We start from the raw sequence: 27,568 nt of genomic DNA, 5'->3' as shown, positions 1-27,568 counted from the left end.
TCATTTTCAGAGTCTGTTACGAGCAGCAGTTACCCTTCTGTGCTTCTCTTTTCTTCTTCTTCTTTTTTTTTCTACTGTCACCCTCAGTGGAGTGCTGTGGCATCACAACTCATAGCAACCTCAAACTCTTGAGCTCAAGCGATTCTCTTACTTCAGCCTCCCAAGTAGGTGGGACTACAGGCACCCGCCACAACACCCATCTTTTTTTTTTTTTTTTGTTATTGACCAGGTCTCGCTCTGGCTTAGGCTGGTCTGGAACTCCTGAGCTCAGGCAATCCACCTACTTTCCAGAGTGCTAGGATTATAGGCATGAGCCACTGTGCCCAGCCTATGCTTCCCTTTTCTCCAAGAACTTGAAAGGGATGATTCAGCCTTGATGCTATAAAACGCAGCTTCAATCTTTCTGAAGTTGTCGGCCCTGCAGTCCAGGCAGGGCCCCCACCAGGGCCCAGTTCTGCCACCCACCCGCCCCTCAGGGAGGCCAGGCGCATGGTGGAGGATGCCCAGGAGGGGCCGTAACACAGCCTGGGTGTCCTGGGCTTCCAGGGAGGGCAGTGGGCCCCAGGTAAATTCCTCTGGCCTCTCCCTGTCCTGACTCCACATCACCCAGGACCAAACCCTGCTCGGGGCTTGTGGCCGAGCACCTCCCTCTCCTGCCTACCGTGGGCTGGCAAATCTATCCCTGCTTGCTCAGGAGCTCCCCATGCTCTTGTGTCTTGCAGAAAGCACCCCTGCTGCTGCACTACAGACCCAAGATGGACTTGCTGTGAGGCACCAGACTCAGCCCTTGCACCCCCAGGTGTCCTGCGTGAGGTCTTCACAGCCATGCACATCAGAATGTTGCCTCTGAGTGTTGTGTGGACCAGACTTCTGAATAGAGAATATTTATAACTTTTGTATGAGAGAATTCACACTCAACGAGACAACTACCAGCACCACGTTTACAGAGGATGAAAACACTTCACAGTGGCATGTAGCCAAGTAATGCGCTTCTGTTTGCTTCAGATTCACAACCGGTGTAACAGCTGTAGCGCGGCCTGGTTTGAAAGTCACCTTGACACAGATCACTTTTGCTTGCTTTCCAGGTCTTGAAAATCTGAGTTCATTTCAGTTTAGTTTGTGAATTAGATTTTATGATAAGCCTCAAAAATACTTGTGCTTTTATGGAATCCTTCCTAAGTTATTGAAAAAATATCATTTCATGGTGAATGATGATATTTATGTTGCCTTTGGCTTCCTAAAGACTTAAAAGATATATAAAAGTTTAATTTAAAAGCATACCAAAAGAAGTTTCCATTAATACCATGATTTAACCACAATATTTAATTTTCACCTTATAAAACACAACAAAGGCCACAGCCGCGAAGTCATCACCTTTATGTTGTTTGGCACTGTGGGCCAGTCAGTGTGTGGGCTCTGTGGGACAGACACTCAACCACAGCCAAACAGGGGGTAGGGGGTCACCACGCCTGGCGATTTCTGACACATGGGGTATACCACAGGCAGTTTGACCAACTCAAGTTTGGTTTGCAAAACAATTCTTGTTTTTAAAAAGTACTTATTAAAAAGGGCACAAATTGTTGATTTCCTACTTACTCTTTCCCATTTTCATTTTGCCTAAGAGAAAAGTAGTGGTGTCTGTGGTGGCTCCTTCCTGCAAGGCCCATCAGATGAAGCTTGGGGTATCTGGTGCCCGGGGACAGTGTGCTGGTAACAGCATCAGGATTGTGCACGCCGTGCACCATGCTCACTGCAGATGAGTCGTTTCCATGGTTCTCTCTCCACCCTCGCCCTGTTGGTGGAAGTAGCTTACAGACCGTGGCAGTTGTTAGTAGAAGGCATTTGAACTTGTGGGCAGGGCAGGCAGGCTAGGGGGTCAGAGGGCAGCCCCTGTCAGCCCCTCTCCTCACAGACTTAGTATTTTTGTCAAATTAGGGAATGACCTCTTTGCAGCACATGAACATTTTTTCCCTTAAAACAGTAACTTGGAGTGTAGAAAGGCAAGAATGAGGAGAAAGGAGCCATTTTTCTGGAGCAGCCTTCATTGTAATCTCCACTAAAATATTCCTATTGGTTTCTTGCTGGATATTGAGCCTCCTTCCTCCCTCCCACCTTCCAGGCCCCAGTGTTAACTGGCCACCAGCCAGGTTTCCATGAAGTATTTCACCTTAGAGACAAGAATTTTTTCTTATATTTTCTTTGGAAGTTATGTTCGTCTCATCAACACACAGTTGTTTGTTCTCTTCTGTCTCCCGTTAGATGTGGGGTGTCAGAGCCAGCTCCCGAAGACCCAGCCGCAGGGATGAGAAAACGAACATTTGGGTTTATTCTGTCCATGTGCTTTGTATTGTGTGAGGCCTTTTTAACACATAAAAGCAAATTCTTTGTTAGGAATTGGTCAAAATTCACTTCTTTATTTAAAACCATAACTCCCAGGACTGTTTGGATTATTCAGTTACCTAAGCTTGCTGTTCATACAAATCATGTTTTAGGGTTCTGCAAGGGTTTGTGAGTAGATGTGTATGAGTAAATATTACCTGTCTACCTCAAAATATACATACTGCTGAAGCATTCTGCAAAACCATATCATCACAGTGCAGTTCTAAGAGTAACGTTAGAATTTAGGTATTTTCCTATGTGGTAAAATTAAGGAAGGATTTAAACAGTTATAAGCCTCCAAATTCAGATAAAATTAATTCACAGTCCAGATTAAATTTAGTATCACTGTAATAATCTCATAATATATATTTGTAACTTTGTAGCTATCTTTGAAATCACTTGACTTTGCTATGGTGCTAAGTTGATACATTTAAATATACAGAGAGATAGGGATAAATTGAAGCCAGTATCAACGTCTCCAGCTGGTTGTGACCCTGCTTTTGTAATTGTGTTAACCTGATAAAACCTCAGCAGCAAAAGTACCTATTTTTCTAAGATTTCATCATGCAGACTGTCTCACTGCAGGACAATTTCCTTGGTGACCTTCTGCCTCTTTGGTCTGACTTCATAGCCTTATGTGGTTCAGAGACAGGAGCATAATGAGCCTCCGTCATTATGAGAAGCTTCCAGCGGTCTCATTTCATTTCTGTCAAGCTCTCATTTAACATCAAAGGCTGAATTTTATTTTTTCCAGCATGAAAGCCAGGATCAGTTAATGACTGGATCCTGTTAAGTTGTTTAACAGATGGTGTTACTGTGAAGTAGTTTTCACAACTATTTATGCTGGTGAAACAAATGCTGTTAAATTACCTTAGGCATCATTTTCAATAGAATGGGCCTAATTGTCCAGAATGTGGTCTCACTTGACACCGTTTTCATGAAAATAAAAAAGTCAAATAGAATATATAATAATAAATTTAAGATTTGGGGGGTTGAAAAAGAAAACATAACTTTATAAAATTATTTATTCTATTTTATGCCTTCTATCATATTTTCCCATCCAGTTGTTTGGTTTCAGTGATCCAGCTTTATTTACAGGCATATAAAATGAAATTGTGAGATGTTTTGCAAGCTTCGTTTTATTTTGAGTAGCTTTTAATTTGTATGTTTTGTTTTATATGGATGACAAGCATCTTTTATGCTTTTGTGCAATAGGTTCCAACATGCATTTATTAGACATCTGTTTAAATTATAATGTAGCATTTTACTCTGCTAAATTGAAAGGGAATACAGGTAGAATTTCAAAATACGTGCATTCAGCTATTTGGATTCTCCTTTTTCATTGTCGTTGTAAGAATGCTATTACTGGGAGGGCACATGTTAAGAGAGAGAAGCCGCAGTATTTACAGCCACTCTGGGCAGGCAGCAGGTAGGTGGGGAGCCAACCTGTGGGCCACCTGATGGGACAGAGGGCATCACCAATGAGGGTTCGAGCCCTCATTGTGGTCGGCCTCTGAGCCTGCTCACAGCATCCCCAGTCTTTGGAGATTCACTTGGTTTTTTCCTTAGAGCACACAGGAAGGCATTTTACAGTGGTTTGGAATGTGGCATTGGATTAAATGCTCTAGAAATGAGCCAGCTGGTTTCTACATTGTGCGTGAATATTTAATGTGCTCTCAAATATTGAAAATAAATTTAGCGTAGATAGCTAAATCACAAACGATCAGATTCCTCTGTTTCCTCAGGAAATCATCTGAGCTCCACCACATCACACATGACCTTAAGGTGATAAATAAATGTATTTCTCTGCCTTGATTTTTAATAAACTAAGTAAATAAACTGAGATAAGTAGATTAGGAGATCATTCAGATTATGCCGTAATATTTACAGATGTGTCCCCTGCCTGCAGGGAATGGGGTGTGAGCAGCCAGCCTCTGGAGCCTTGAGGCTGCGTGTGGGGACAGTTGAGCAGGGCCCTTTCCTCTCCAGTGAGCAGTTCATCAGGAAGGCACTGGAGCTCCAGCCCCCAAGGTGTGTGTAGCTTTAGGGTTAGTGTCAATATCAGTGGCATAATTGGGTGTCAGAAACATGAGAAAGTAATGTCGGGTTAAGGGACACTAAGCCTTTATCATCGGTGTGGGGCAGACAGATGAACGCTGCCCCGGTTTGTGGAAATGGTGGTGCAGATACATATTTTTGACCGTTTAATTTGAAAGTTTACATTTTTTATATTGCTTTGTGTTGGTGTGTAATTTTTGTACTATTGGTGGCTAGTTTTTGTCTAAAATCTCTTTTTTGGAATATTGCTTAAATGTTTTGATTTTATGATAGTGAAGCTTGTATTCAGTGTTTTGCCAATTAATATTATATGCTTGTAATAAAAGCAAAAGAAAAAAATCCTTCAGGCTGGAAATTTATGATATAAAATAGTTGTACAAGCATAAGACAGGTGATTTCTTAGGATAGTACCACATAATGAAAAATACCATGGGTGCTGAGCCTTACCACATGAGTACACACTCGCCACACATGTACATTCACACATGTTCACACATGTCCACATACAAAGTGCATGCATGAGCATGCTGTTCCCTCCTGTAGTAACCACCTTCTTGACTTGTTCTATGTACATTTATAAATTGTCACCAGGTGCAAAACTTCATTAAAATGTTCCAGTGTCTGATACCAGAGTTCTGGCAGAAACTGTAAAGTAAGTGTGGTTGGTCTCTTTGCAGAAAGGATTTGCTTCAGTTTGGAGCCTGATGTGCCAGCAAAAATACTGTTGAAAAAGACAAAAGAATGTCCTATCTCCCTGTGTTAGAAATTTCCTTTTTTTTTTTTTGAGACAGAGCCTCAAGCTGTCAACCCTGGGTGAAGTGCTGTGGCATCATAGCTCACAGCAACCTCCAACTCCTGGGCTCAAGCGACTCTCCTGCCTCAGCCTCCCAAGTAGCTGGGACTACAGGCACCCCCCACAATGCCCAGCTATTTTTTTGGTTGCAGCTGTCGTCGTTTGGCAGGCCCGGGCTGGACTCGAACCCACCAGCTCAGGTGTATGTGGCTGGCGCCTTTGCCGCTTGAGCAACAGGCACCAACGCAAAACTTACCATTGGTAAAGGTTAGTTTGGGGTCCTCAAACTGCGGCCCGCGGGCCACATGAAGCAGTGTGATTGTATTTGTTCCTGTTTTGTTTTTTTACTTCAAAATAAGATATGTGCAGTGTGCATAGGAATTTGTTCATAGTTTTGTTTTGTTTTTTTTTTTAACTATAGTCTGGCCCTCCAATGGTCTGAGGGACAGTGAACTGGCCCTCTGTTTAAAAAGTTTGAGGACGCCTGGGTTAAGCAATATAAAACAATTTTAAAAACCTGAGAAAGGAAAGGAGGATATTGTGGCCAAAATTTTTTCATGGCCCTGAGATCAGTAAATTTAAAAAATAAGTTTAGTTTTAAGAAACTGACAAAGTGGGGGCAGCACCTGTGGCTCAAGGAGTAGAGCGCCGGTCCCATATGCCGGAGGTGGCGGGTTCAAACCTAGCCCCGGAGAAAAAACAAAAAACTGGGCGGCGCCTGTGGCTCAGTCGGTAAGGCACCGGCCCCATATACCGAGGGTGGCAGGTTCAAACCCGGCCCTGGCTGAACTGCAACCAAAAAATAGCCGGACGTTGTGGCAGGTGCCTGTAGTCCCAGCTACTTGGGAGGCTGAGGCAAGAGAATCGCTTAAGCCCAGGAGTTGGAGGTTGCTGTGAGCTGTGTGATGCCATGGCACTCTATCAAGGGCCATAAAGTGAGACTCTGTCTCCACAAAAAAAAAAAAAAAAAACTGACAAAGTTTATTTTTACTTGTATTTAGAAAGTCAGTTATTCCAGGGGCAGCTCCTGTGGCTCAAGGAGTAGGATGCTGGCCCCATATACCGGAGGTGGTGGGTTCAAACCCAGCCCCAGCCAAAAAAAAAAAGAAAGTCGGTTATTCCTTTTTTTTTTTTTTCAGATTAATATAAAGGTGCAGAGGATTAGGTTGCATTGTTTGCATTTGTTAGGTGGAGTCCACATTGTGACTGTGCCCCCCCCCCGCAATGGCGTCTCTTTGGCTCTTTTTGGCTGTGTACCAGACATGTGCCTGTATGCTGGGAGCAATTATTCCACTTTAACAAATGTCATGAGGGAGTGGTAGGCCCTCAAATCCCCACAGTTTAGTCCATACATATCAACAGGTGGAGGCCCTGGTGGAGGCCCTATACCTTAAGGCTGCCTCCTACCCCAGGAAGTGCTACTCTGGGGGAAGAGTTGTCCTAACCAGTTCTGCCTCACCTTCAGGCTAACGCAGAGCCAGCCTGTCTGCAGCAGCTCTCAGGGTCTTGCAGGGGTGGCCTCTCTGGTGAGTGGTTTCTTTTTTCCCCACACACAAGGTAAGAATACCATTCTAATCACTGGTGTTGTCGCAGACGCAACTGTGATCATTTGGAGGCCAAACAGTGGCAGGAGGATAGGAAAGTAGGTGTCTTTGTGACTAGACCAGCATCTGGGTGTTCCACAGCTCGAGGACCCTCAGCATCTACTAAATATGGCTGGGGACAAATGTCTCTGTTCTAGGGAGAAAAAACATCAGGTGCACTAAGGTCCTCCTGAGGAGGCTTAGACCCACTTGGGGCAGGGATGCCTGTGTGTTGACAACAAAATATGCCCTTACCTTTCTAAGGCAAAATGACAATGCCCAGTTGTGATTACAGGAATACAAGTGATTGTGCTAGCATAAACAGTGGGCCTGAGGTTCGCTGGTTGTGTTTGTGATGTCTTTTGCCCCCTTGTGTGGGCATGCAAGGCTCAGGGTATTCTGTGCAAACTCGAGAACAACAACTGCCCAAACCCTCCCTTTTACAGCTTGCAGAGGGGTGCCATGCTCTAATGGATGATGGTCTCCAACTTTCTGTGGTTTTTCAAATGTATTATTCTACCATGAAAACAATGTTGGCTCATTAAGCACATTTTTATTTAAGTCTTTTGAAACAAGAAAGTGTCTGATCCCCAGAAGTCATGGCTTCAGAGAGGGGATGGTCCCCCAACAGTAAGGCATTCTGGTAGCAAGACAGGTGGTTTCCGACAGGACTCCTGAAGGTGGATGGCCCCTGACAATTAGGACTGCCTGAAAGGACAGTACCCAGACAAGGCCTCTAAAGGAGGGACAGTGCCTAGACAGTCCTGGCTCTTGGGGGATGGTCTCCAGACAGGGCTCCTGGGTGGGGACGGTCGCCAGACAGCACTTTGGTCCACACTGGGATTCCCAGCACAGTGAGTCAGACCCCCTATATGCAGCCTGGGGTGAGACACAAGAAGCAGCAGTAGGCCCCTGAATGGAAGGCTCCCTGGGCCCATGGAGGTCCTAAACTGCTGCCATACCCAGCACATCCCACTGCTGCTGATCTCATGCTCTCCTCTCTGGCCTGTTCCACAGGTGATGTTGGTGGACACCCATGAGGGAGACACTCTGGGTGGGGCAGTGGAAGGAGGGGACAGGTCCTGTCCTTAGGGTCTCCCGTTGTGAACTAAAATGAAATTTTAAGGCTTCCCAAAAGGCTGGCAGACTAGACTCCCTCTGCGCCACGGGAACTCTGCTGGCTATGAGAAAGGAGGTCAGACCCCTTCACCATTACCCGCCTCCCCCTTCTGCAGACGTCCTTTGTGACTCTTTTATCAGGCTAAGGCTACCAAAGACAAATCTGCATTTCCTCAATTTACATGACAGATCATTTGAGCCTGGCATTCATCTGGTGGTTTGTCCCTGATTAAGACTCCCTTAAAGCATGCCAAGCCTTTGTTTGGACAAACCTTCATTTCTTTAACCAATTACAAATCAAAGAGTCATTAAACCCACCTATAACCTGCAAGCCCCCCGCCCAACAGACGTCTTGGCTTTTGGGGCCATGTGCACCTTCCCATCTTGCTTTAGGACTCTCCTGTAATCCCGTCTCCCTGGAATGTATCAAACTACATTATAACCCCCGAAAGAAGACACGGTCCTCAGACGGCTCAGAATAAACTCTTTCTGTTACTTTACACAGCTTAGTTTCTTTGCCTTTCAAGGGGAAGCCCAGCAAAGCCTGTCTGTCTGGAATGGGGTGAGTCGCCCGACCTCCAGCGCGGCTTTGCTCCCGCCGCGTCCGCAGGTTTGACGCGGGCCGGCGCCCGGGCCCGTAGGGCAGAAGGCCAGGGAGCGGCTTGCTCCAAGCCTTCACGAGCCGGGCTGTGGCTGAGGTGGGGGCTGGACTGGAACCGGCCCACAGGTGAGAACCCGACAGGGGGCAAAGCCCCCACGCGGCCAGCAGTAGGGCGCGGCCGGCAGGGCGGGGGATGAGAGAGGAGCGAGGCCGGCGGAGCCTGCGGAAGGTATGGGGTGGGCGAGGGGGCAGGTAGGGCCCCGTGAGAAGATTCTGGCGTGTGAGACCCGCACACACGTCGCGGTCGGGCCAGGAGGTGAGGGCCTGACCACGTGGGAAATGAGCTGCCCTGGGGAAAGGGGCAGGCGAACTCCAGTCCCACTCAGGTTCAGCCCCCTGCAATGGCGTCCCTCTGGCTCTGATTGGCTAGGCTTCCCACGTGGCCCTTTCAGTGCCAATCTCGGAGGGCTGCTCTGGCACTCGGTGATTGGCTCCGCCGGTCGGGGGCGGGGCTGGGGCTTGTAGTTCCGAGAGTCCCCTCCCGAGCGCCTGGCTCGTCCTCCTGGCCGTGCCTCTGGGTTCGGCCCCACATCCCTCCTGGCTCTTGGGTCGTAGGCCCTACACTCTTACCCACAGTTCCCCGGCTTTCCCACCCGATCACGAACCCGCTGACCACAGGCGTGGGGCCGTTTTCAAGCTGTGCGGGCAGATGGCCCAGACCCTCTGGCTTCCTAGTGGACAGCAGCATTTGCCTAGCTGCCAATTAGCACAGCTCGACAAAGTGGTCCTTAACTGTTGGACCTTTAAAAATCTCTTCTGAGGGCGGTGCCTGTGGCTCAGGGAGTAGGGTGCTGGTCCCATATGCCGGAGGTGGTGGGTTCAAACCCAGCCCGGGCCAAAAAAAAAAAAAAAAAATCTCTTCTGAAAGCCTTGATGGCTAAGTGGCTTAGCAGGTGCAGGTAGCTGGAGAGCAGGGTGGGAAAGAAATGAAAGCAGAGCCTTGCCATCCCCTCGAGGCTTGCTGCCTGCATAGGGAGTGGAGGATGTCTTGGGAGCGTCTGGAGCTAAAAAACTGCTCTACTTAGTTCAAACACAGTTAAAGGTCCAGAAAGGAAGGAAACTCTGCTAAGAGGCAGGGTGGTTCTCAAGCAAGCACCTGGACAAGGCCACATCAGGTGGGCATTGTCACCACCCTGCAGGGTGCAGGGCAGCTCTGCCTCCTGGATCTTGCATGGCTTTTCCTCTGCCTGGAATGCTGTCCCACCAGACACCTACAGGGCTACCACCTCCTTCAGGTCTCTGCCCATGACCCTCACAGAGGGGGCCCCTGACCACTCATGAAATGGTAACTCTTCACCATCCTTCTCTGATCAATTTTTCTGCAAAGCAGAAATCACCGTGTGACTTATATATATTATCTGTTTCCCATTGCTATAAAAATTAGTTCTGGGTTAAAGACCTCAGTTATCCTCAGTGCCTAGAACAGAGCACCATATATCATAGGGGCTCAAGTGAATGGTATATGTCTGCCTGGAGGCCTCAACACCCCATCACCTGAGGGTGAGAGATGGGTCCAAGTGGGCTTGGGTCTGACCTGTCAGTTGCTAACAGGCCAACTGGCCAAAGTTCTGAGGGGAGCCTGTCTGGGTTGTGACCTAGAACTGCCAGGTTGCTGCTCAGGCCTGAGAGAGATCCAGACCTGCTAAGTTGTGGGGTAAGAATGAAGGCTGATAAGTAGGTGGATTTGGGAGACCCCTTTAAGAGCAACCAAACTAGAGGGCAGGATGTAGTGACCAAAACCACAGAAGTGGCTCCAAAGACTGAGTTTCAGATCCAGGTGGGTACTAAAACAAAATCTTGGCCAGGTGCAGTGGCTCATGCCTATAATCCTAGCAGTTTGGGAGGCTGAAACAGACTTGAGCCCAGCAGTTTCAGACTGCAGTGAACTATGCACTCTAGCCTGGGTGACAAAAAGGAATAAAGAAAACAATAAATAGGCTGGGCAGGGTGGCCCACACTTATAATCCTAGCACTCTGGGAGGCTGAGGCAGTTGGATTGCTTGAGCAAGAATGAGACCCTGTCTCTAAAAAATAGCCAGGTAGGCTGGACATGGTGGCTCATGCTTATAATCCTAACACTCTGGGAGGCTGAGGTGGGTGGATTGCCTAAGCTCACAGGTTCTAGAGCAGCCTGACCCAGAGCGAGACTTCCTCTCTAAAAAACTAGCCAAGTGTTGTGGCAGGCACCTGTAGTCCTAGCTACTTATGAGGCTGAGGCAAGAGAATCACTTGAGCCCAAGAGCCTGAGGTTGCTGTGAGCTATGATGACGCCACAGCACTCCACCTAGGGCAACAAAGTAAGACTCTGACTCACACACACATACACACTAATAAATAAATAAATAAAATCTTAAGCACCACATCTGACTGACGAGACCCTCCCTCTTGGCCAATGGGACCCCAGAAAACCCCAAAGCTGAGTTGCTGGCCATGAGAAGGGAGTTCAGACACACCTCATCATATCTCTCCCTTCCAGGAGACACCCTTTGTAACTCAGTATCTGGCCTAAGGCCATGGTTGACAGAGCTTAAAACATATCTACAAGTCAGCGATTTGCTCAACAGATCACTTGAGTTTGGATATATATCTAGTGGCTTATCTCTGATTAACAAATTTCCTTAAGTTAAAACATTCCAAGCCTTTAGACAAAACTTCATTTCTTTAACCAATTATAAATTAAAGAATCTTTAAACCCACCTATAATCCGTAATGCCCTGCTTCCAGATGTTCTCCTTTTCAGGCCAAACCAATACCTCCCATGTATTGATTTATAACTTTACCTGTAATTCCTGTCTCCCTGAAATGACTAAAATTAAATTGGAACCCAAGTCAGTGATTTCACTTGCTTCTTGGGTGTGGCTCTCCTGGCCATGGTTGCACACACTCAGCTCAGAATAAACCTCTTTATTTTACAATTTGGGTTCTTATTTATTTTGAGATAATGTTGCTCTGTCACCCAGGCTAAAGTGCCATGGCCTCAGCTCAGCTCAGAGCAATCTCAAACTCAAATGATCCTCCTATCTCAGCCTCTTAGTAGCTGTGACTATAGGCTAATTTTTCTATTTTTCTGTTTTTAGTAGAGACAGGGTCTTGCTCTTATTCAGGCTGGTCTTGAACTCATGAACTCCTGGTCTCAAGCCAGCCTCCTGGTTCGGCCTCCCACCGTGTTAGGATTACAGACTGTACTCCGCCTAGAGTTTGTGTTCTTTCAACAAGGAAAAGGGAGATGCTGCCCCATGTGCTTGGAAGACAGAACTTTCCCCTCAGGCCCCACCCAGCATTCAGGAGGGTTCTGGAGGGTCCCCTGTCAGGGCAGGGCACAGGTGGCTTTTCTGCCCACTGAGGCTTAGCAGGGTTTTGTTTGTTTGTTTGTTTTGAGATAGAGTCTCACTATGTTACCCTCAGTAGAGTGCCTTGGTGTCACGGTTCACAGCAACCTTAAACTCTTGGGCTTAAGCGATCCTCTTGCCTCAGCCTCCCAAGTAGCTGAGACTACAGGCACCTGCCACAATACCCGGCTATTTTTTGGTTGCAGTTGTCGTTTAGCAGGCCCTGAGCTGGCCTCAAACCCGCTAGCCTTGGTGCTGGCACCCTACTCACTGAGAATCTCCACCGCGAGTTCCCAGCCAGCAAAGTTGGGAAGGTCACAGATGACCTGGACAGGCCACCTTCCTGAAGAGGGCCCTGACAATGATTCTTAGCTTGGTCAAACTTTCATCAAGTTTCTGAGTCTTCTGTTAGGCCCATTTGTGTACTTCCTTGTAAAATCCAGTTTTAGCAAAGAATTCTGCTAAGTTAGTTTAATAAGAACCCCACATCCTTGATATCTGATTACCCTCTACGCCTGACCAGGTTTCTCATCTTTAACACCCTCAGCTGTCACCTGGGCATCCTGGCCTGTCTTCAGCTAGAATCTCTCTGATCCTGATGTGTCTTCCACTGATACCTACTGTGCATCTTGGCTACAAATTCCCACTTGCCCATGCTGTGTTGTAGTAAGCCCAATCTCTCTCACCCACTCTATGACCCCACAGCCCCTAGGGGTGTGACTGAGTATCCTGGGTGGATTAGGGTGGGAAGGACATGGCAGGACCCCCCTGAAGGGAGACAGAGGGATGTCCTCTGGGCTGAGGTCAGAATGGGAGAACTAGTCCCAGGTCAGAGAGCCAGCAGGTTCCTCCAGCAGCTCCTTTGGCCTTAGTGCAGATTGATAGGCATTTGCTGCAGGGTGTGGAGTCCAGAGCTGCAGTGGGGGGCACAGGAGGCTGGCCTCCCAGGATAAGAATGCCCTGGTGGTACCTGAGCTAGGGCAGCAGTGTGACCTGGGCCCCCAGGGCCTGGTAGAACTGGGTGATGGAAAAGCTCTAATTGGGGCTTGGTGCCTGTAGCTCAGTGGTTAGGGCGCTGGCCACATGCACCCTGGCTGGTGGGTTTGACCCCGGGGCCTGGGCCTGCTGTAAACAACAATGACAACTACAACAAAAAATAGCCATGGGTGATGCCCATAGTTCAGTGGGTAGGGCACAGTCACATACACGGAGGCTGGGTTCAAGAAACTGGCCTGGGCCAGCTAAAAAAAACAAACAACAATGACAACTGCAACAACAACGACAACAAAATAGCCAAGCATTGTGGTGGGTGCCTGTAGTCCCAGCTATTTGGGAGACTGAGGCAACAGGATTGCTTAAGCCCAGGAGTTTGAGGTTGCTGTGAGCTGTGACACCACAGCCCTCTACCCAGGGCGACATAGTGAGATTCCGTCAAAAAAGAAAAGAAAAGAAAAGAAAAAGAGAAAAAGAAAGGAAGGAAGGGGAAGGAGAAGGGGGAAGGGAAGGAGAAGGAGGAAGGGAAGGAGAAGGGGGAAGGGAAGGAGAAGCGGGAAGGAGAAGGGGGAAGGGAAGGGAAGGGAAGTTATAATTAGGGTCTGGGAGCAGGGGTAGGGGCCTGGGGAAGACCCAGGGCAGAAGGACCCTGGGGGGCAAGTCTTCATTTAAATGGAGATTACTCTGGCTGTGGCTGAACCTGGGTCAGGAGAGTGCGGAGACCCCGCAGGTGTCCCAGCGAGAGGACAAGGTGCTGCCCAACCGGCCAGGCATGGCTCTGTTCCACCCACAGTGCGGTCTGAGTTCCGGCCCCTGTGGATCCGGTCCTGGCGGAAGGAAACGCTGAAGGAATGGCCACGGAGCGTGAATCACTATGGTGTTTATTGGCTGTGATTCCATTGGGAGAGAACACACGCGAGGGCCCCCGACATGCAGGAGGGCGCAGGGACAGACGGACAGACGACATCCACATATAGCTAAGCTCCGCGGCCGGGCGCCCCACGCGCTGGGGACGGGATGCGCGGTTTCTGCGAGAGAACGCCCTGTCTGCTCAGAGCTGGCTTTTTAAAGTGTGAAAACAGGCATTTTAAAAAGGCGTGGACCCGGAGGAGTCAGAGGGGGCACGTGGCGGGCGAGACGGGCGGGTGGGGCGCGCGCGCCTCTGCTGTGAGGGCGTCGGGTTCGTATTGCGGTCGGTCGTTATGGCTTCTCTAAAGCTATGTAAGGTCATGAGGGTCAATGCCGAGCCACGCCTCTGGCCCGCGACGCGTGGACACTGAACACGTTTTCCATGTGCACAAAAGAACCGGGGAACCAGGCGACCGCCTGTCGAGACAAAACTCATCAAATATAGAGACCTCATTTACCTGAGATTCAACAAATTGTGATGCAAATTAAACAAGGACAGAAGGGAAGGGCTCTAGGCTGGGGGCTCGCCTCCCTGGTTTCTCCCTCTGGGCTCTGCGCCGGTTCACCCCTCAGCCCTGGGGAAAGGAGACGGGCACGGGGAAGGGTGGGTCCTGGGCCATGGCCCCTGGCGCGGGGCTCCGGACCACCGCAAGCGCCCCCAGGGGCTCTGGGTTTCTCAGGCCTCCCCAGGGCTCCCCAGTTCTTGCTGAAAGTGTGGGTGCTCTGAGGGAGGGCAGGGTTCCCAGTAGAGAAGAGGGGGGCGGGATTGGGGGAGTGTCCTGAGCTTCCCCAAACAATTGCTTTGTTTCCCTCGATGACAAGGGAACACGGTCACGGCGATCCTAAGAAGCAAAACCTGCCAGAGAAGTGAGAGGAGAGAGGGAGGGAGGGAGGAAGAGAGAGAGAGACAGACTGTGGACTCAGCGTGAGGGGCACCGATGGTGGTGGGCCGTGAGGCCCGGAAGACACAAAGGAGCTGTGCCAGCAGCCCGGGGCCAGAGTGCGGGCGGCGGGCGCGAGGCGAAGTTTGGAAGAGAGCATGGAAGCAAGGTGGAGGGGGGCTGACCGAGGCGGGGGGGCTAGGGACCAAGCGGGTAGGAGGGCTGACCGAGAGCCGGGGTGGGCTCCCGCTGCTCCCCACCGCCCTATGGCTGTGCTCCTGAGTTGGACCCGCACGAGCGCCCGACTTGGAGCAGCGCGCCCTGCATGGTTGCGGGACGGCTCTGGGCTCGGGCGCTAGTGGGGCGCGCGGGCGGTGAACGGCCGGAGCAGGAAGGGGCTTCATCCTCGTGGGCAGAGGAGCACTGGGCCGACTCTGTGCCGCAGCCGCTGCGGGGGCCCGGGCCGGACCCTCCTAGCCCGGCGGAGGTGCGGGAGGGTGGGCGGAGGCTCCCGGGGCGAGTGGGGCGCGGGAAGGACAGACCTAGGGCTATGGCTTATATCGGCGTGAGGCTGCACTGGGCTCCCGACATCCCTTAGGGGTCTCCGCGGAGGATCTCAGGGGGCGGGCGGGCGGGGGCTCCGGGGTCGCGGGGCTGCAGCGCTGCGTTACTTCCTGAAAATGTCCTGCAGAGGCCCGGGCAGGTACTTGATCACCGCATCCAGGACGCTCTCGTCCTCCTCCTCCGGCTCGTCCCCACAACCCGGCGGGACGGCCTTCTTGGGCCGCGTCAGGCTGCCCTCCGAGCTGGCCTCCAGGGCGGCCTGCGCCTCCGCCTCGCGCTCCTCCTTCTTCTTAATGCCGTACTGCGGGGAGAGGGTGGGGTGGGGGTGCGACCCCAGGGCTCCGGCGAGGGACCCGCCCCATTCGGCTTGCCAGCTCCGCCGGGCCGCGGGACTCCGCAAGAAGGGACAGCCCCGTAGGGCCCGGGGGAGAGAGACCCCACCGAGAAGGAGAGTGGCTGAGGGACCCCTGACCACGGGCCTGTGGGGTGGGGGAATTGGGAGGGCTTGCATCTTCTTGGGGGAGTCAATGCTGCCACCCCACCCTGGGGTCCCCCTGCCCCTGGCCGTGGCCCTGCCTTCTAGGAAGCCTCCGACCTGGGGCAGGGAGAGCAGTGGTGGGAAGAGCCCAGAGGCTGGTGGCCTACCCTCCTGCCCAGCTCCAGATGTTATTAAGGTTAGGAGGGCGATGAGCTCCTTCTGGTTGTGAGGGGCCAAAATCCACTGAAAGTGTCCTGGTAAGAAACAGGAAGGGCACCCACACCTGGAGTTAGGGGAGGGTAGGTTAGGCTGGAGAAGTGCCCTGCCCCTCCGTTTTGGAGTTACTCTTTGTAACATACTCTTAATAGGGCCTAAGGACATGCAAGAGAAAGGTTAAACCTTGCCTAGTGGTTCTCAATTTACTTAACAGATCACTTGAGTCTCTGTAATTGTCCAATGACTTGGTTTCTTATTAACAGACTTCCTTATCTTAAAACATTGGGAGCCTTTAGACAAAGCTTCATTTCTTTAATCAATCACAAATCAATATTTATTTATTTATTTTGAGACACAGTCTCACTTGGTCACCCCTGGTAGAGTGCGTTGGCATCACAGCTCACAGCAACCTCAAACTCTTGGGTTTAAGCAATCCTCTTGCCTCAGCCTCCCAAGTGGCTGTGACTACTGGCGCCCACCACAACGCCTGGCTATTTTTAGAGATAGGGGTCTCAGTCTGGTTCAGGCTGGTGTCTCTAACTCATGAGCTCAGGCAATCTACCCACTTCACCCTCCCAGAGTGCTGGGATTATAGGGGTAAGCCACAGCGCCCAGCCACAAATCAAAGAATCTTTAATCCTATCTATAACCTTAAGACCCCTCCCCTTAGAGATGTCTGAGATGTTTTGGCCCCTTTGGGGCCTAAATGTACAGTTTCCATGTATTGGTGTGTAGTTCCTATTTCCATGAATGTATAAACCAAACCCTTGACACATTTTCTCAGGACCTCTTAAGGCCATTTGCTTACTTGGTCACACACATTTGGCTCAGAATAAACCTCTTTAAATTACAGAAGAACCTCTGTGAGTGACCACCTAAGGGACTGTAACAAGCTGGTCAACACACAGAGGTGGTCAGCATGAGGAACCAGGCCTGCTGTACTGACCCGTACATGTGGTACATGTCCAGGCTGTGAGAATTAGGGCAACTTGAGGAAGTGGTCCATGAAGGGAGGTGGGCAGTTGTGGAAGTTCTGCTGTATTTTAGAGTTTGGATTTTTTTCTGCTAACCCCCTGCTGCCTTGGGGCTGGTAGGAACAGACTGTTGCATCTAGGGGAAGAGTCCAAGGTCCCAGCCTGCAGAGTGAGGACAGCAGCAGAGCAGAGATGGAGCATTGAGGAGGGGGCATCTACGAGAATGTGATGGGCCAGTGGACTCCTACTGTAGAGCACACAGTGCAAGGTCACCAGTCCTGGGGAGGAGGCACTTCTGACAAGGAGTGAAAGCACATGTAGTGAGAATAAGATGGAGTTTGTTGGGCTGGGGTGGACTTGACACAGCTGTTCTGGGCCTTTTTGGGCCTAGGTGACCTTCACCTCCAGTCTCCTATTCTTTTTTTTTTTTTTTTTTTGCCGGGGCTGGGTTTGAACCCGCCACCTCCGGCATACGGGACCGGCGACCTACTCCTTGAGCCACAGGCGCTGCCCCAGTCTCCTATTCTTAAAATGCCCATCTTGAATAGTTTAGGAAGACTGATTTAGGAAATTGACTTTTGAATTGGATATGTTATAATAGATTGTCATTGAGTTGTACTGATTATTATTTAAAATAAGAGTTAATGTAGTACTTACTTTAAACCTTTACCTGTGATTTTGGCAATGGAAGAACAGAACAGTCTTGGAGAGGCTACTTTCACTGTTCTCCAGAATTGCGGGCCTTCTGACAAAGTTTGGTAGACCTCTCACCTGTCCATCACCTAATCTCTGCATATTGGCTGACTGTGATAGGTGGCTGGACTTTCTTCATCCGGTAATAGGACCCCTGCCATTTCTGGCTCATTTCTTTTCTCCTCACAAAAAGGGTGGGCTCTGTTCCTGGTGCTTGACCTACATCTCCAAGGAGATCCCCCACTTCCAGATGGGCTACCTGTATACCCCCACCCTGCTTAGGGCAGGCTTAGCAGCCATCCCCTGCCCTGGGGCTGCAGGTGTCTTTGGGCATGGGGGAGGCCAGGGCACCTTGGAGAGGAGGGCACCAGCTCCCAGCCCACCTGTGACCAGAGCACCTGGGAGCACTGGGAAGAGGCCATTCTGGGCTTGCCGTGGCACTCTCCTAACCCTAACAGACTTGGGAGTGTGGGGACTCCTCGAAACCCAGGCAACTAGGGTATGGCAGGAACATCTGAGAGGGTTGGGCATGTCACCCAGAGGGCCCTTTGAGCACAGAACCAGAGCACTGAGACATCAGCGGGAAGAGAGGACCAAGTACTGCTGGTCACTGCCCCCTGTTTCCCAGACACAGAGGAGCTGTGTCCTTGTCCTGGGCCACCTTGATGGTGCCCTTCTGGGACAGCCTCACCCTGGCCAGGCAGCAGCCCCGCACAGCACGGGGCATATGCTCAGTGTCCTGAAGTGGTTCATAGGCTAGGGAGATAGATGGCGCCAGAAACAAGGTCAGGCCAGAGAAAACTCCCTCTAGCCTGTGCCCAGAGCCCACAGGTCCACCGTGGGAGGACATCTGTTCACACAGCTGCAACACAAGTGTGGGGTGAGGACTGTGGCCTGACACAGGAGGCTATGCTCCCAGGTGGACACCGTAGTGGAGGTGCTCGGGATACCATGTGTCACAGCAAAAATATGTGGCATTTGACTAAGTTGAACAAAGTTTTTTCTTTTTCTTTTTTTTTTGAGACAGTTTCATTTTGTCCCCTTCTGGAGTCATAGCTCACAGCAACCTCAAACTCTTGGGTTCATGGGATCCTCTTGCCTCAGCCTCCCAAGTGGCTGGGACTACAGGTATCCACCACAACGCCCGGCTAGTTGTAGAGATGAGGTCTCGCTCTGGCTCAGGCTGGTCTTGAACTCCTGAGCTCAGGTGATCCACCTGCCTCAGCCTCTCAGAGTGCTAGGATTACAGTCATGAGCCACCGCCCTCACCCAAAGAGATGTCCTTGACCAGCAAAGTGAGCTTGAGGAGGTGAGGGTCCAGAAAGAGACCCCAGGCCCTGCCACCAATTCATGGGTCATCTGAGCTTGGCCTGAAATGCCAGTCACTCCTCTGAGGTTCAAGGTCATTCTGAGGCTGGGGCTACTCTGGTCTCAACTCCTCTGCCTGGGGCTTGGGGCTCCTGACCTGGGTGGCTTTCATGTGGCCTGGCTGAGACCTGGTTCTGAGGCTCTGAGCCCCACTGGTCCAGGCATCCATTGATCCTGTGCTAAGCCCTGTTTCTCCAGGATCAGTGCCTTGAGATAGGGCCACAGGAGAAGCCAGGTCACCCTGTGGACCACGGGAGACTGTACCCTATGGTGCTGGTTGTTAGGGGGTTCATGGTGGACCTGGCATACAGAAGGAGAGACACTAGACCCTGAGATTAATGGTGCTAATCAGTACTGAGAACTATTCATTTGACCTAACAGCTAGCACCCATCCACACCTGCCATCAGGAGCACAAACTCAGACTTAGCATCTGTGGGCAAAGAGGAGCCCAGTTGATGCTCAGGCCTGCAAACAGGTGGTAGGTGTGCAAACTCAGTACAGGGGCCAGGCTTCCAAGGTGCACCCATCCTAGAGATGAAAGGCCCCAGATGGTAGGCCGCCAGGACATGTTACCTGGGTCTAGTCCTTCAGTCCTTGCAGTCCCTAATTGTAGAGAAACTTTGAACAGAGTGGCTAAGCCCTGATTTTCTCACCATTCCCCAAGTGGCCTGGGGCATACACAGCCAGGGAGGATACCAGGCACCACATCTGAGGGCAGAACTCCCACTTGTGGGGACAGAGAGGGCGGTGGAGATGGGGTGCCACCAGCACAGTGGCAGAGGGCCCTGCAGAAACTGGTGTGGATGTGGGGTCTGGCATGTCCAGGTACTACCAGACCATAGTGAAGAGGAGGCTGGAAGTTGCAGGACCTGTGGGGCAGGTGGGTGTCCTGAGAAAGCTGTTCTTATGGGCAGGTACACGTTGTCAAGTCCCTGCCACCTCCTGCTCTCCACCCCGGGCCCAGCCCCTCCTCCTGTGGGCCTTGGTTTCCTGGGGCTTAGATCCCTGCAGAGTCCTGGAGGGACCCCAGTAACTGCCCTCCCCATCTCAGCTGGGTCCTATTTCAAGAAACAGCAAATTTTCTTTTGTTTGAGACAAAGTCTCTGTCACCTAAGAAGAGTGCAGTGGCATGGTCATAGCTCACTGCAACCTCCAACTGCTGGACTCAAGTGATCTTCCTGCCTCAGCCTGAGACCACAGGTGCCACCATGCCCAGTAAGTTTTTTTATTTTTGTAGAGATGGGGTCTCCTTGCTCAGTCTGGTCTCCAACTCCTGAGCTCCAGCAGTCCACCCACTTGGCCTAGAGTGTTGGGATTATAGGCGTGAAGCACCATGCCTGGCTTAGAGGATCCTATTTTGAGGTTTTAACTTGGATATTTCCCCATTTTTTTCCTCCTATCTAGCCTGCTAGCGATTTGTTGAATTTGCTGCGACTATAATTTTTTTCACAATTTCCAGGAAAATAAGGGAAAACAGTAGTGGAGAAGGTGCATTTCAGAGGTCTTTGTTTGGACTCTGAATTTCTGGGGTTTTTTTTGTGTTTTTTTTTTTTTGTGATTTTTGGCCGGGGCTGGGTTTGAACCTGCCACCTCCGGCATATGGGACCGGTGCCCTACTCCTTGAGCCACAGGCGCTACCCGACTCTGAATTTCTGAAAGACCAAGGGGAGGCAGGCAGCAGGCAAGCTGGGCCTCCAGGCCTTGAGGGTTCTTGGGGGCAGAGCCGGATTCACCAACCTCTACCCGAGAGCCCTGCTCCTGCCTCCAGCCCAGATCCCCATACAGAAGCTGTGGAGGGGCTGTCCCCTGTGACCTGTGTCTGACCTGGGCTACCCAGCATGCCTTGGAGGCCCCAGGAATCATCTCACTGTCTGCTCTGGCCCCATAGTGAGGGTCTCAATCCTCTACCTCCCCCCAAGGCATGATTCATTTTCTGTGAGGGGCCAGCTGCCACATCTGGGCTGAGCCACCAGTATCTCACCCTTGGGACCCTCTATCCATAACCCTTGGGGACTGGCCAGGGCCACTCTGTGCCTGCCCTGTCTGGGCTCTGGGTAACCCACAGAATAAAGTAGGCCTGGGGCAGCTCTGAGCCCAAGTGGCTAGGTCTGCCTTCTCACTATGACATGGATGGATGAACACTCAGAACAGTGAGCAGCGTCTCCCTTCTGCTTGGGCTCTCAGCTCTTCTCACTGTTCCCTGTCTCTCTGCCTCTGTTGCTGTCTGAGTCTGTCTCTGTCTGTCCCTGACTCTGTCTCTGTCTCTGTCTCTCCTCTCTGTCTGTGTCCCTCTCTGTCCCCCATCCCCCTGCTCCTCCTAACAGTCCCCTGCCCCTGGCCCCTGGATCTCTGTGCACAGCCATGTGAAGTCGGCTGCTGGCTGTGGTCTGGTGGCCAGAGCACTTTCCTGACTGCCCCACAGACTGTGGCTGAACTCACAGACTGCAGCAGATCTAGTCTGCAGGGTAGGGTGGTGGTGGTGGAGACACATCAGGTGGCCCACTGAGGGAGCCCATGGATGAGGCCAGAGCCTGATCTAATGCTTCCCCAGCCCCAACCTGGGCACTGGAAGGACAGCCTATGTGGGGCTGTTACTGTGCTACGCACCTGGGTCTTGCTACAGGGTCAGCCTTGCATGCGGGCTCCTCCTCCTGGCTTTGGTATCCCTGTCTATGATGGGGCATGGCGCTCTCTGGCTACCCGACTCCCAAGAGAAGATCACCCAGAAGAAGCGGGCGCTTCCATGGCCAGCAAGTTGCCCCCACCCCACGCACCCAGGAGGTGCAGGTCCCTTCCTAGGTGAGCATTCCTACCCTAAGCCTAAAGCTGGCCTCAGCAGTGTCCCATGGCCAGGTGGGTGGCCTGTCCCCCATCTCTTCCTACAAGGTCCAACAACTCCATGAGGACAGGCCAGCCCTAGACTGAAACCTCAATCCAGATGTGGACACCTGGGGTTGCCCCAGTGTCCTGCTCCCCCCACATCAGGCCCCCTCCCCAAAGCTTCCAGGGTGTGTTCTGAGGCCCTGAATGGGGGACCCGTGCCCCTCCCCTAACACCCCACTACGGGGTCTGGGCCCTACCGAGTCATCTTCCTGGCTGGTGTGGCTCCCACAGTGCAGTGCACGGCGCTGGTGCTCACCTTGTCACGGATGCCCTGCCGCATGACCTCGCGCTCAGCCTCCATCTTGGCATACTTGGCTTTGCGCTCCTCCTCTGCCTGGCGCAAAGCCTCCTGGCGCTCCTCCTCCTTCTTGGCCGCATCCGGGTCCTTCTCTTCATCACCTCCAAGCATCTTCCCCATGTCTTTGGTGGCTCCTGGGACAGAAAGGCCATGAGTTAGGCAGCCCCATTCAGATGCTTCATCCAGACCTGCCCTGGCCTTCCAACTGCTTTCTGACTCTCTAGCTGCTCACCTGGGGTCTGGCACTCATCACCTTGAGTGCAGACATGCTGGACTATGAGTGGAGGGGGTGTGTGCCCATGTGTGTGTCATGGTGTGGCCATGCACTTTTGTATGGCTGTGTATGTCCATGCATGTACGGGTGGCTGAGCTGTGGTGGTGTGTTTACCTGTGTAGTATGTGTGTGTGCTCGTCTTGGGGTGGGTCTTCTCTGGGTTCTGTGTGCAACAGAGGGTCAGTGCCCCAAAGGTGGTAAAAGGAATGGCTGGACAAGCAGATGCCAGTTCAAGGAGGAGGGTGGAGATGGCATGCAGTGGGTGAGGCCTCGGCCCTGACTGCCCCTGGCCCTGGCGCCGCTGCAGGGGGCTGCTTGCTGCCAGCACCTAGGGCCCTAATTTCCTACCATGCAAGCTGCCACTTTTCTCATGAGCTCCCGAATCACAGGCTCCACAAATACCTCCCCTAATGCCTTCTGTGACTCAGCCCCCAGGACAGAGATATATAATTACAGCCTCTGAACATGGCAGGCACCGTGGTGAGCCCTGGCCCTGCAGCAGGTCCCAGGAGCAGAGCCACCTCTGCTGAGCCCAGACGGCTGGCCAGGAAAATGGCCACCAGGTCAGCCGGTCTCGGCCAGGAGCAGCCAGCCTCATGGTTGCTAAGCCCCCCATGCTCCTGTCACCACCTTCGCCAGCTGAAGCAAAATCAGCAGCACATCACCTTTTCATGGGTGCACTGGGACCAATGGCCACAGGGCTGCCCCATGTCTGCCACTGTCATCCCAGGAGGGCAGGCAGGGATCAGCAACTACTCCCTCTTCAGTCTCTGACCTGTGATCTTGATGCCTCCAGCTGGGAGAAAGTGTATTTGGGTGGGGCTGGCACCCCTTCCCCTGTGGCCAGCTATGGCCCCCTAGACCCATCTTTCAAATGTAGTGGCTCCACGCTTGGGTACCCATTGCTACGTCCCTGGTCTTGTTGGCACTGCCATCCCCGCGCTGTCCTTCTTGCAGATGTCTGTGCCAAATGCTGCCTCTGCCAGTTACACAGTGACTTGTCTCCTGTGGGCACGGAGCACAATTTGGAAGGCCACCAGTGGCTGGTGGGACAACTTTTGGGCTGTGGGCTCTGGACTGAAAACTAGATATCCCTTGGACTGGGCCATACCTAAGCCATGTATCCCACCATCTGCTACTACACCAACCTCTATCACAGGTGGTGGGGGGTGGGGGCACCAAGGATGTCTTGTTGTCCTTGTCACTGTGGGACCTATGCCAGGTGTGTGGCTGACAGCGCAGATCTGGACTCTCTCAAAAAACTAAAAGCCCTGTGGTCAGTTTTCAGTCACATCTGCAAAATTTGCAAAGCAGATTTTATGCCAATAGCTCAAGGAAAAGTGGGACACAGTAGCACCTTCTAGACTCTAATGGTTCCCCAGATGCTGGGCCAAGACCTCTGTGCCTGCCAGGCTGCTGCCTTGGCAAGTGTGTGAGGAGGACAAGCCCATATGCTGATGGCTTCTGGAAAAAGCTAATCTGCAGCCAAGTGAGAGAGACTTGCAGCTCTCTCCCTCCATCCTGGGATATTCTGGCTTGAAGCTGGGGTAGGTGACCTGAGAGGAGAGGTGTACCGTGGGCAGGAGGCCGCCTGCCTTAAGGTTCAGCCCAGCAATGGTTTGGGAGCTCTGGTCTACAGTGCAAGCAGACACAATGGGGTGCTGCAGGGAGCTGTCAGTGTCCCCAACTTCTAGGGGTGCCCCATTTGTGCCCTGGCCTGATTCACTTGGCCAAAGGGATCCCTTTTAAAAAGGAAGGAGCTGGCCCTACCCTCCAGGCAGCTGCAGGAAGCTGGGGACTCAGTGGCAGAGTCACTCTGCATCAGCCACATCTGCTCTGGGGGCCACAGCAGCACTCACAAGCCCCATTACTACAGCAGCCATTTTCTGAAATGCTGCTACAGCTGGGATTAGAAACCACCAAGATGGCAGCAGAAACCACAAGCAGTCTGCTCCTGGCACAGAATGTGCCTTGCTCTCTCAGCACCCATGCCACAGTGGAGGCCACCCCAGTGGTCCTGGGGTACAGCTGGGAGAGGAGGGGGATATGCCTGGGGTCTATGGCCAAACCCCATCCCTAGCCCTGTGTCCCACGGAGGCCGGGCCAGTGGCACACACCTGAGCCTCGACAGCCTTAAGCCTGGGACACACTGAGACAGGTCTGGACCATAGGATGCAGGGTGGACCTGAGGCTGAAGCCGCAGCAGCCCTGCCCCAGGCCTTGCAGGTGGGAATAAGAAGTGCATTTGGTGAAGCTGTAGCAAAATGAGGCAAGGGTACCTGTCCACTCAGGAGCAGATCCCCTCCACCAGCGCCTACCGCCTCCTTGGGAGGGGTCAGGATACCTAGTGCAGGCCACCCGAAGGCCAGACTCAGGGGTCCTGAGGGCTGCCAGGCTACCTGCAACAGACAAGGGAGCACTGCTCCTGTGTGGCCCACACCACTGTCTACCCGCTTCTGTCAACAAATCCTCAGCCCTTGATCTTCCTGCCACCTGCCTCCTGCTAGAACTCTGCTCTGGGAAGTGTGTGCTGACTGAGTTGAGGCCTGGGGAGGGGGCCTGGACCCAGGCCTCCACCTCCCCTCTCCAAGCCTGTGCCCTGGGGACATGAGCCCCCCAGGGCCTGATTCCTTGGAGACCTGAGCCCTTGCATACCTGAGCCCTAGGACCTGAGCCCTCGAGTACCTAGCCGTGGGAACCTGAGTCCTGGGCATTTGAGCCCTTAGGTACTTGAGTCCTGGGGACTTGAGCCCTTGAGTATCTGAGTCCTGGGTACCTGAGTCCTGGGTACCTGAGCCCTGGGGTACCTGATCCCTGGGTACCTGAGCCATAGGGAGCTGAGCCCTTGGGTACCTGAGCCCTGGGGACCTGAGCCTTTGGGGACCTGAGTCCTGGGCATTTGAGCCCTTAGGTACTTGAGTCCTGGGGACTTGAGCCCTTGAGTATCTGAGTCCTGGGTACCTGAGTCCTGGGTACCTGAGCCCTGGGGTACCTGATCCCTGGGTACCTGAGCCATAGGGAGCTGAGCCCTTGGGTACCTGAGCCCTGGGGACCTGAGCCTTTGGGGACCTGAGTCCTGAGAACCTGATCCCTTGTGAACCTGAGCCCTGGGATACCTGAGCCCATGGGGACCTGAACCCTGGGGTACCTGAGTCCTGAGGATCCAAGCCCTCACATTCTTCCTGAGGGAACCCGCTTCCTGGAGCTCTGCCTGGCTGGCTCCCACCCTGTACTGTTCTCCCAGGCAGGTTTTTCTTGGGGCTTATTGTGCATGATAGCTATTTCTGGTCATAACACTAGCAGGTATCTGTTTACAGTGTAAGTATGCCCTTACAGTGATGTACTCAACTTATTTCACATGCCATGTATTACCTTTTTTTTTTTTTTTTTTTTTTTTGACACGGTCTCACTCTGTTGCCGGCCTGGAGTGCCATGGTGTCATCATAGCTCACAGCAATCTCAAAGTCCTGAGCTCAAGCCATCCTCCTGCCTCAGCCCCCTGCCATTACACATGGATAATTTTTTCTTACTATGTTTTATAGAGATAGCATCTTGCTCTTGCTCAGGCTGGTCTTGACCTCCTGGCCTCAAGCAATCCTCTTGCCCTCAAACAATCCTCCTGCCTTGGCCTCCTGAGTAGCTGGTACCACAGGTGTGAGGCACCACACCCTGCCTATATTTATTTTATTTTATTTTATTTTATTTTCATTATTTTTTTGAGACAGAGTCTCATTTTGTCACCCTTAATAGAATGCCATGGAATCAGAGCTCACAGCAATCTCAAACTCTTGGGCTTAAGCAATTCTCTTGCTTTCACCTCCCAAGTAGATGGGACTACAGGCACCCCACCACAATGCCAGTCTTTTTTTTTTTTTTTTTTTTAAGAGACGAGGTCTCACTCGGGCTCAGGCTGGTCTCAAACCTGTGAGCTCAGGCAATCCACCCACCTCGGCCTCCCAGAGTAGTAGGATTACAGGAGTGAACCACTGCACCTGGCCTATTTTTTAAATAAATGACTTCAATAATATGTAAGTTAAGGCTGCTTTTTTAAATGGGCTGGTATGTACAGATGATACAAGCTGGCCAAAGCTGACCTCTCACCTAGCATAGCACTCACCAAAGGCTAAAAAACCCTGACACAGTCCACTGCCCTGGCCTAAATGCAGCTTCGCTTGGAAGCCACCACTTTTCCAAGTATGTCCTTCTCTGTTCCAAGATACCAAGTTTCATTGAGATTAAAAACAATTTTTTAAAAGTAAATAATATAGGGTGGCACCTGTGGCTCAAAAGGGTAGGGCGCTGGCCCCATATACCGGAGGTGGTGGGTTCAAACCCAGCCCCCACCAAACACTGCAAAAAAAAAAAAAAAAAGGAAATAATATTTTTAAACTTTAAATGAAACTATGTAAAGGTAAGGTGGGAGGATCACTTTACGTCAGGAGTTTGAGACCAGCCTACACAAAGCTTGACCTGTCTCTATAAAAAATAGGAAAAAAAGCTAGCTGGGTATGGTAGGCACCTGTATTCCCAGCTCCTTGGGCGCCTGAAGCAGGAGGATCCCCTGAGCCCAGGAGTCTGAGATTGCTGTGAGCTATAATGCCATGGCCCTCTACCCAAGGTGGGAGAGTGAAACTCCATCTCAAAAAAAAAAAAAAAAAAGAAAAGAAAAGAAAAAAATATATAGTATATTCACTCTATCCTAACATAGTTGAACATTTGAATGAAGTAGATTTTCTTTACAAAATGTAGAAAACTGAGATCTCTAAGAATTCACACAGATGGATTATTTTAAACATTTGAGAAACAAGATAATTCAAATGATATTTAGAATGTTCTTGGAATAAAGAAGGAAATCCTCTGGGTTATTTTTATGAAATTAACATAAGCAATGCCAAAAATTGGTCAAGATATGGAGAGCAAGTGAGAGCGCGCATGAGAGCTGAGGGTCAGTGCACAGTGCTAGCCAGAGAAGCTGAACCAGAGAGGGGCTGCCTGGCACTTCTTGGAGAATCCTCTGGGAAAATGGAATGGCTCAGAGTCAGGACAATCCTGCCACCCAACGAGGTCCACAAGCATAGCCCACACTCATGAATCAAGCCCTGGTTGCTGCCTGC

The 27,568-nt window shown here is 51.5% G+C and overlaps 2 protein-coding genes across 3 annotated transcripts in view; one reads left to right on the top strand and one right to left on the bottom strand.

Moving 5' to 3' along the window:
• Window positions 1–3,707, top strand: part of PCGF3 (polycomb group ring finger 3) — a 50,070-nt gene extending 46,363 nt beyond the window's left edge. The window contains exon 11 of the mRNA XM_053577704.1: window positions 723–3,707. Coding sequence (XP_053433679.1) covers window positions 723–770 — 48 coding nt within the window. The 3' untranslated portion in view covers window positions 771–3,707. The remainder of the gene's footprint in view (window positions 1–722) is intronic.
• Window positions 3,708–13,759: 10,052 nt separating this feature from the next.
• CPLX1 (complexin 1) overlaps window positions 13,760–27,568 on the bottom strand; it is a 29,470-nt gene continuing 15,661 nt past the window's right edge. For both annotated transcript variants that reach the window (XM_053577702.1, XM_053577701.1), the window contains 2 exons: window positions 22,139–22,314; window positions 13,760–15,570 (listed from right to left, as the gene is read on the bottom strand). In XM_053577702.1, coding sequence (XP_053433677.1) covers window positions 15,373–15,570; window positions 22,139–22,314 — 374 coding nt within the window. In that variant the 3' untranslated portion in view covers window positions 13,760–15,372. The remainder of the gene's footprint in view (window positions 15,571–22,138; window positions 22,315–27,568) is intronic.

Source organism: Nycticebus coucang, chromosome 23, assembly GCF_027406575.1.
Source record: "Nycticebus coucang isolate mNycCou1 chromosome 23, mNycCou1.pri, whole genome shotgun sequence".
Lineage (NCBI taxonomy): Eukaryota > Metazoa > Chordata > Mammalia > Primates > Lorisidae > Nycticebus > Nycticebus coucang.
This window is presented reverse-complemented; position numbering and strand designations above follow the sequence as displayed.